This window comes from Harpegnathos saltator, unplaced genomic scaffold (genome assembly GCF_003227715.2).
Source record: "Harpegnathos saltator strain DR-91 unplaced genomic scaffold, Hsal_v8.6 scaffold114, whole genome shotgun sequence".
NCBI lineage: Eukaryota > Metazoa > Arthropoda > Insecta > Hymenoptera > Formicidae > Harpegnathos > Harpegnathos saltator.
Genome location: NW_020229889.1, coordinates 128183 through 137738, shown reverse-complemented (window position 1 = coordinate 137738; position 9556 = coordinate 128183). Strand labels below are relative to the sequence as shown.

At 42.0% G+C, this 9556-nt stretch overlaps 2 protein-coding genes across 4 annotated transcripts in view; both read left to right on the top strand.

The window, feature by feature from the left end:
- The first annotated feature begins 669 nt into the window (after positions 1 to 669).
- Positions 670 to 2433, top strand: LOC105180724 (uncharacterized). Of its 3 annotated transcripts, none has more exons than XM_025301680.1 (5): positions 670 to 795; positions 1218 to 1276; positions 1488 to 1649; positions 1765 to 1892; positions 2092 to 2433. In XM_025301680.1, exons 1-5 carry the CDS (start codon positions 736 to 738, stop codon positions 2211 to 2213), a joined length of 531 nt encoding a protein of 176 aa, XP_025157465.1. In that variant the 5' UTR covers positions 670 to 735; the 3' UTR covers positions 2214 to 2433. The 3 variants fall into 3 exon arrangements, with proteins under 3 accessions (XP_025157465.1, XP_025157468.1, XP_025157472.1); XM_025301683.1 differs by having other exon boundaries at positions 772 to 829; XM_025301687.1 differs by lacking the exon at positions 670 to 795 and adding an exon at positions 932 to 976.
- Positions 2434 to 3891: 1458 nt separating this feature from the next.
- LOC105180730 (pseudouridine-metabolizing bifunctional protein C1861.05) overlaps positions 3892 to 9556 on the top strand; it is a 47541-nt gene continuing 41876 nt past the window's right edge. The window contains exons 1-5 of the mRNA XM_011136981.3: positions 3892 to 4184; positions 4773 to 5135; positions 5273 to 5612; positions 5729 to 5871; positions 6072 to 6131. Coding sequence (XP_011135283.1) covers positions 3939 to 4184; positions 4773 to 5135; positions 5273 to 5612; positions 5729 to 5871; positions 6072 to 6131 — 1152 coding nt within the window. The 5' untranslated portion in view covers positions 3892 to 3938. The remainder of the gene's footprint in view (positions 4185 to 4772; positions 5136 to 5272; positions 5613 to 5728; positions 5872 to 6071; positions 6132 to 9556) is intronic.

Genomic DNA, 9556 nt, shown 5'->3' with positions numbered 1-9556 from the left:
ATTAGGGCGTTTTGTCTATAAGCACGTAGTCTCACTCAGGTCGCAAAGTATTATACCGATTGAATTTAAAAGATATTCGATATATTTCTTGATGGCTCGATAGAAGGTAAGACGAGAAATCCTTTGACAAGGATTTCTCTTGGAGTATTTAATCGAAGGATACCCTTCCAATGCTAGGTTCTCTTTAAAAAAAAAAAAAATTCGAAGATCCTACAAACAAAACTACTACAATTAAATCCTCCAAAAAAATTGAAAGATTAATCTACGTAATTAGATTTTCCAAAAAAATCAGTAGTTTTTAAATTTTAAATTCTCCACATAAGAAAAAAGGAAAAGAAAACGAAAAAAAGATTAATACGAAACATTAATACGAAATAAAACGAAGAATTCAAATGAAATGATTAAAAATAACATAACGATTTATAAATCTTTTTATATATTATATAGATCTAGCAAAGAGTTTCGGGAATGTAGCCGCCGTACCAATGAGAGGTAGAATCTCGAGGACAATTGCACATGATCATTAAAAAAAAACATCGGCTCAAGATCGTTGGAGAGTTTGTGACGATTCATACTGCAAGTTCGCCTCGATGAGCTTTGACTCGTCGCACCATGGCCGAGAGAAAAGACGAAAAGCATGAGCACGAGGAGAAAGAGGGTGAGAGTACGGCTATAAAGCGATCTAGTTTCGTCGAAACGCGCGTCGTACGCGTATCGCGCAGCAGTCAAACGAATATGACTAGTCTGCTACGACTAGTTCAGTGCATCAATATGAGGACTGGATCCGTACTGCAAGTAAATGATACGAGATCGTAGATACCGAAGTCTAGTGGGTGTACCGAAAAGAAATAGGGACGCTACTCTCGCCGGCCTTATCCGCCCCGAGCGCGGACCTCGGAAAATTCAATTACTATCGAGGAATAAAGTGCGGGAGGACATATCGTTGCGTTGACACTCGATCGCGAGGATGTGTGCTGTGTGTGATTAATTCATCTTCGTGAGATGTAACGCCCCGATAAAATTAAATTACGCTTACGCATGAAACATCGCGCGAAATTATTGACATCGATATTGCGCACGCGCGCGCGCGCGACGTTAAATTTTAGATCTGATATTTTAGATTTCTTCTACGCGGTGAAATTAGATAAAAGTTAAATGTGAAATGTAGAAAATGAAGAGCCGAGAGAAGACGCGAGTTAATTATTTGTGATTTGCAGTTGGCGTTGCTACTGGCGTTACTATTGGCTGGACCGTCAGAAGAGTTTTTCTTTGAGTAGTGAGTGCGACTCCTCTCTGTACTTCTCCTTCGCGTCGACGCTATTGAACGTTAAAATAAAACAAAAAGAAAAGTAATTAATCCTTAAACTGTTGCGATAAGCAATGCAAAGAAACGAACAGCTTTTTAGTAATTTTTAACATATAACATAATCTCTAAATTCTCATTTGCATTTGCAATCGTTCGTAAGGCATTCTCTCGCGCGTTTCAGTCCTAGGAAGGCATTGATGGAGTTCTTCCAGTCGTTGAAGACGAAGAAGCAACCGGCTAAAATGAACGTACAGCACTATCATGTACATTATTACCCGATGCCGGTCCCCCTGTTAGCTTGGACCGGAGCACCGGAGAAACGGGATCTAGACAAACTTTACAGGTATTTGATTATATATATATATATATATATATATATATCCTACAAACAAGTAGAAAGTTAAAACGCACTGCTCTACGGCACGTCGATTGCGTGTAATTTTATTTTCTCTCTTCAGCGATACCATCAGATCGTTCGGATGGGCTGATTACCAATATAAGTTTGCACCCGATCCCCTGCTGATCATATCGTCGCGATTACAACAGCTGTCAGACAATCCTAGTTCTTGGAATCAGGACATCCTAGGTGCTTTCAGATAATAAATTGATCAAATTATTGAATTTTCGTATTTGCAATAGTAATTAAAAGCAAAAGTAATGTGTAAAAGCAAGAAATTTCTTGTATGTACACACTACTGATTATGAAAGGAAATTTCTTCTTCTTTCTCTCAATTATCAAGAATGTTCCTTTCCTTCTTCTGCTTATTAAAACTAATTTCTTACAGAATCCGAGGATGTGCAAACATCTATCGATCGCAACATAAAAGGAATACTGCTGCAAGTTCCTGTCAATCAACAGATCGTGTTGAAGTTGTTGAAGAAATCGCGGAAGGAAGCGACGACCTAAGATCGTCTTTTACGTCTCAATCGGCGATCAACCTGACCTGTCGCATCGAAACCGCCTTAATTTTATAGGCTATGTAATATAAAACGAACATCTGAACGCTCGTCCGACATGCGAGTTTACCTTTGATCCATTTATTTATTACGAAAACGTGCTGAATATTAGACTTTCCAAAGTACACACACACACACACACGCATGCACCAGAGAAAGAGAGAGAGAGAGAGAGGGAGAGAGAGGGGGAGAGGGGGGGAGAGAGAGAGAGAGAGAGAGAGAGAGAGAGAGAGAGAGAGAGAGAGAGAGAGAGAGAGAGAGAGAGAGAGAACTTAAACATGGAATCTATTGAGCATCCATGAGATTCGTCTCAAGCTGCGAATCATTTGTCAACAAAAATCCCGGCAGTTGCTCGCATATTTTAGATGTCTCCGCGTGAAGTTTCGACGCGGCACACTGCTCTCGTGGCGATCGTCGACGCGGTTGAAGCGTCTCTCTGAATAACGATTTGGACAAAGTACTCAATTCCGGCACGATTAAAGCCGGCTTCAATTTCATCCGCTCGATCCGAACTCTCTGCCGCATCTCTTGATCTTCCTGCAACTTCGTGGCGAGTTGCGTCATGTATTCACGATCCGTTAATCGCACTACGTGACAGCCTATTACGGCAGTCAGTCGTGACATCACAGATGTGTAACTGATTCTGAATGAAATAACGTTCTTCAGAAATCGGCATAATATAGTCTTGTAACGTAAAATTACTCCTTTTTAGATCGCATCGTGAATTTCTTCTAGAGCGGGAAGCTCTAATATGGTATAACTCTATGTTTCAATTACACTTCATTATTATGATTTGTTACGATTGTGCTTCGACCCGACTATACTAACCCATATTTTACGCAATCCGCTTCCCACCACTTTGGAGGCGCGTCGTACGGATCCATAGTCGACGAAAGTGCCGTTTGTTCATCTATTTTTCTATTGAGAGATTCTCTCGATAAAGCAAAAAATTTCTAGTATAATTTAGCTTGCGACGCGAGAATGTTGAGCGACGTGCTCTCTCATTACTTGGATGATGCTGACGATCTTGTTGCATACGATCGATTAACGTCGCTGAAGTATTTCAGTCAACACGCGACTGTGATACTGTTCTACTGTGTTTTATTTATTCTTCTCGCAATTTTACCTCGAACCATTTCCAGCGACTTCAAGATACGCGCGTATCCGACACGTAATTGGCGTTGTGTCCGTGCGATGGCGATAGCGATGGCGATGGCCATGGCGATGGCCATGAATCCACACCATCGTCGAGCGGTCTCGTCCGCGGCACCGGCAATTGATCGATCGAATCCATCGAATTCCGGTAATGTCGGTATCGCAGATTCCGTTCGTTATCCGAGACAAATCAATATCAAATGGCCATCGAGATCGATCCGTCACATCACATCAATAATGCGAGCGACGGTCGCGTTACTAGTCGCGACCTAGTATATCACTAGCCGACCGACCGATGTTGACGGAGGTTTGTCGTTATCAGCAGTTCGGCGCCAGTCGTATGATATATATCGACGATATATTATCCCATATGTCCTCAATTCGCTTCGCGAGGGGACCTGTACCCCTAACTGCTGGCTCAGCGCTAACGCGTCGCTGTTGTTACGCCGTTCGTTGTTCGTCCTGTAATCGACTTGAAAGTAACGCGCGAATACGTTAATCACTGTGTTCACGAGCCGACATGCATCGGATACGCTTGTTCGACTTGGCCGCATCGACGAAGCTGCGACGAAGATTCAACATGCCGATGATCTATCACCGATCGATCGCCGGCCGAAATTCCCTCATCTACGGAGCAGTTGTTGCGACCGCTCGTAAGAATGGATCGCCTATTGTAGCATTGGAGTCGACGATCATCACGCACGGCATGCCTTATCCGGACAATCTGAACACCGCGCTCAGAATCGAGGACGCGATTAGAAAGCAAGTTCGTATAAAGTATAATGTTCGCCTCACATTCTTCGTGTCTGCACTTTCTACGTCGTCCTCGCGTCCTCCGCCGGCTCCGCCCCCTTCCCTTCCCTTTCTTTTTTCTCTTGTGGAAGCGTTTGTGCGCGTTTCGAGCGCGAAAAATGCGACGCGTATGAATGTACCGAGTGTGCTTCCTCCGTTACAAGAGCGACTTATGTTCCGTAATGGCAATCTTGTTACATATTGAACATACATAGCTGACGGGACTTCGTGTCCTTGAATTAATAATGCACTTGTACGTTCTCAGTAGTCCTGTGTTCCAATAATAAATAGACCTTTTATTATTAACCACCGACACTTCTTTCTGTCATTCTCATTACACGTCATGTTCCAAAATACGATACAATTTTCTTTCCGTACTATTTTTTTTATCACGGGGAGGTTGTCCAAGGAATGTGGAATTAATATTTCCTTGCTTAAAAATCAATGTAAGATCCATATTTTTAATTATTTAATACTTGCAAATTATAGAGGTAATGTTGAGAATTTATCAATTGTAATAGATTAACGGCGTCAATAGGCATCCGGCTCTCGTTTGTTTCAGGGTGTAGTACCGGCAACAATAGGAATCATTGATGGAAAGATATACATTGGCTTGAACAAGGGGCAATTGGAGGTCTTATCCAAAGCAGACCCTAGCAAGACTGTGAAATGTTCACGCAGGGATATCTCCGCTATTGTGTCATGTGCAATGAACGGTGGTACAACTGTCAGTGCTACAATGTTGATTGCACATGTAGCAGGTATCTCAATCATGGCAACAGGTGGTATCGGAGGTGTTCACAGAGGTGCTGAACTGTCTTGGGATGTTAGTACAGATTTAACTGAATTAGAACGTACACCAGTAGCAGTTGTCTGTTCTGGTGTGAAGTCTATCTTAGATGTAGAGAAAACTCTGGAGTACTTGGTAAGTGGGTGAGATTGCTTCCAATTTCTTTCTTCTTCTTCTTCTTTTTCTTTTCTTTTTTTTTTTTAATCAATTTATTAATGTTCATCATTTAATTCTCAAAAGTTGATATAGAAATGTGGCCTTTATGTATGCAGGAGACTCATGGAGTTCCAGTGGTGAAGATTGGAGAGACATTGGACTTCCCAGCGTTTTACTGCTTGAAAACCTTGAACGAAGTGAAAGCACCGTGCCGAGTTTCCAACGCCGAGGAAGCGGCGGATATCGTGCAGACGCAGAGAACACTGGGCATTAACACCGGGATTTTATTCGCGGTGCCGATTCCCCACGAATACGCATTGGACCCCACAGTCATGGATGTCGCCATACGCGAGGCCTTGAAGAAGGCCAATGAGGCGCGCGTAACCGGCAAGCAGGTTACGCCGTTTCTTTTAAGCCAGCTCAATGAGATCACGCACGGACAGTCCTTGGGAGCGAGTGAGTATAAAAAAACTAATTAAAATCGCTGTGTGCAGAAACGTCCGTCCTGATTGCACCATCGCGCATACGTTCCAAACGCTTTTCACGCTTCTCTGTGTTCACGAATTCTACAGATGTAGCTCTCGTGGAGAATAACGCTAAGGTCGCTGCCGAGATCGCTTTGAGACTCTGCAAGAGAACGTCTCAGAGTGCACCATCGAGCACGGCGGCCTCCGCCGCCGCGTCAGTGCGATCGATCATATGCAAGCAAAAACCGGTAAGTACGAGAGAAAATATAGAACCGCCTTTCTTGAAGCAAAAGAGGCACACTTAGAAAATGTCAACCATACGGAAGAGTCATTTTATATCTACGTACTTATCGTCGTCGGTGCTCAAAACTGATGCACATACTTTAAGTGTGCATGTGTACAAACAGATATAATATGATAAAAAAGATATATCTTCGTTTATATATAGGTAATAATCGGCGGCGCTGTTCTCGACACCGTACTGCAAGTGAGGGAATCTGAAATAAGCGTAAGTCAAGAATCTCACAGTCAGAGTTATACTAAATAACCAATTTTCCTTGTATTTATATTACGTAATAATTATAGAACAGTAACAGTATTTATATACAATTACACCACAGTGATCTCTCCTCTCTTTATTCTCTTTGTCTTTGTTCCTTTTTTTCTTTTCTGTTGTTTCTTGTCGCTTATGTACACTTAATAATATATCAAATAATGGAAACTTGTAGAGAGTATAGAGAAAAGTACGCGGGAAGAGGTGAAGAGGGAGGGGAGGGGGGAGGGGAGAAAGTGGGTACATTACCAAACGTTGTATAGAATAGTAAACCTATGAAATATACAGCCGTCTCAACGTCTCGTTCACGTCTCGTTCACGTCTCGTTCACGTGCGACACAAGTATATGGGCGTACCTAACTTGATTAAATTACAGACGCAAGCTTTGTCTGCACGATATTTTACATAAGGTCATCAACGTAAGATGCATTCTTGAGCGTTCTCTCTCTCTCTCTCTCTCTCTCCCCCTCCCCCTCCCTCCCTCCCTCCCCCCTCTCTTTCTCCCCTTTTCTCATTTTTCCACTGTCGACTGTAGTAATTTGCATTTAGTTCAACTACTAACAGTCTTCAGATATACTCGTTTTGTCGTGTCGTCATCTTTATACAATATTAAAATAATCAAAGCCTTTATAGGTGTGCATATATTTCTTTTTTTTTTTCTTTTTCTGCACTAGTATATCGCGCTACGATCACGCGCTATGAAATTGTCTCATGTCGTGACATTACACGCGCCGCGCGGAAACACCTCAGATTCGGTCGATGAAAATGGTCAAATAGGAAGCTGATACTTGGTGCATATGTGTTACATGTATGTATGTGGGAAGGGAGAAGGGAGAGGGTACGCTGTATCTTCAAATCAAATCGCGTTCAATCGCTCTGTTGTTGACTGTAACATCTACATCTAGCGTGGTATCTACGTGGATTTTTTCCAATAGTTGCTCGTTATATATAATATAGAAAAATCGACTAGGGACTGTATAAATACTCATATCCTTTTTTCTGATGATAGGTATGTGTGTTTTCTTGCTCTTTTCCTCTTGCTTTAAAATCATATTCTTTACGTTTGCCATTTCCCGCTGAGCGATTTGCCAATATTGTTATATATTGAATGACACGATCGTAGATGGAGTCAGATTGTTCCGAATATCGCCGACCGTGCGCGAGTTACACTCGATTACTCTATGAATATTTAGGAGAATCGTTCCAAATTGAGTGAGTAGGACTATCTTCCATGAAACGGGTTGCCTGCAAAGGTTCTCGCCTCGCTCGAGACGCAGGCGCTCAATGTATTGGAAGCTCGCGTCTGACGTGCAATGTCACGAAATGTTTAAATTGTTTCGACCGTACCTATATAAATTGTTTGAGATATAATAAATTAGGTATTTAAGCAGGCACTATTCAAAGCTCCCTGTCTCATCCGCTTCTCTTCAAGTAACATATGTATATATGTGTATATATATATATATATATTACATTTAGATACCGATCAAGTTACAAATCACTACGCGTTTGAACTTCGAAGTCTCTTACGGTGGAGTTTGTATTAACATCATCAGGAGATATATTTCGCTCAAATAAAATTGTGTGTGTGTGCGGGGGGGTATGGGTGTAGTGTGAAGGTCTAAAATCTTTCGTCGTTCTTTTTTTATCCCTTTTTCTTTTAATAGAGGTAATATACACGACAACTGAAGCGGAATTTAGTTTATCCTCATTCGACCATGAGTGTTGGTATTAATTTCCTATTAGATTCCTCTCTTCTCCTCCTCCTCTCGCTCGTTCTTTTCATGAACGTATCTTTCTCTGGACTAATGAATAAAAAACGATTAGTATCTATCTCCTGTATTTAACATCTTTATATACACTTAATGGCAGAGGCTGTATGTCTGCGAGGTGTAAGCTTCGACATTATTATTAGCTTATTACATTCAACAATGATTCGACGGTCTGATTAAGAAAGAACGGTCGGACTTTGGTGTGACATTTTACACGAAGAAAGAGACAAAAGAAAAACAAACGGGAAAGAAGAATATCTCCTTTCTCGAGGAGAGGAAGAAAACGACATTAATGAAAAAAGCAGTTTCTAAGAACATCGCGAGATTATCTTCTGTATGATGAATCAATAATTACCCTGTTGTCCAGACTACAAGTGATTACAAGGTCGAATCGATGATAACTGCGCATCTCCGCGATGTATCTTTATCGTGTAATCCGTTTGTAACGCAACGATAGAAATCTCGTCAGGGAAACATTGCTCTTGAGCGAATGTGCTCGGCCTATTCGCCAAATCAATGTAACGATTCATCGAGCAACGACTCTCTATCGTCGCGACTCCAGCGATCAGTTTCTTAAAAATGCAACGCGGATAATTGTCGTTAACACGCGCTTTCGTACGTTCGCGAAAATTCAAGTACCGGGCCACGAGGTGCGCGCGTTTAAATTCGAACGGAAATTGCGACGGAACAAAAGTCAGTTAATGTCTGAGGAGGCGCGCGCGCGCGCGCGTGTGTGTGTGTATGTATGTGTGTGTGTATGCGTGTGTGTGTGGACTTGTGAGTGGTGTACCTTTGGCTCGTAGTGGATAATTCAGCGGACATCTGGACTCGATGTGTCTCGGTTTCTCCTTAAGCAGACGATCGACGCTTTTAATTTATTATATATTATATGCCGGTATGTACAGCCTACTGTAGTATTTGTATTCGTTATCATATTGCATCCCCATTTAACGTATCAACCCCGAAGGTCTCTCTTTTAATTCTATCTAGGAAGCCAATTATTCTTGAGTATTACGTCGTTACGTCGTTTGTAAACGACGGATGGCTATCGGTGTCGGGAGTGCAGGGAGACAGGCAAATCTCAGGGCGGCACGTCTTTGAGGATGGCGAGAGGACGAAATTAAATGCTGAGAACTTGGGGAAAATGCGAGAAAAAGGAAAATGAATAGGTCGAAATGGTGCAACGACGAAATGTACGGTGCTCCTTTTCGCACTGCCTCCGCCGCAACTACGTACGATCAACGAGAATTTCAGGATTTACGACGAACAAATCAAGTACGTACAAGCTACTCGCGTGTCGCGCATCTTTCTGACATAATAATACGTTTATATGTAAAAAAAGATTGGAAATTGTTAATTAAGTTATCTAAGTCGAAGTACCTCTCTCTCTCTCTCTCTCTCTCTCTCTCTCTCTCTCTCTCTCTCTCTCTCTCTCTCTCTCTCTCTCTGTTTCTCACACGTTCTCTTTTGCTCTTACTCCTTCCTTCGTTCACCGTCACGTTTTTAACAAAGAAAGTAAATGGATAATCTTTGCTTCTCAGGGATGACTTGTCGAAGCAGATATACACATTCCTTTCGCGGTGCTGATAGACAGAATAAGGAGACGAA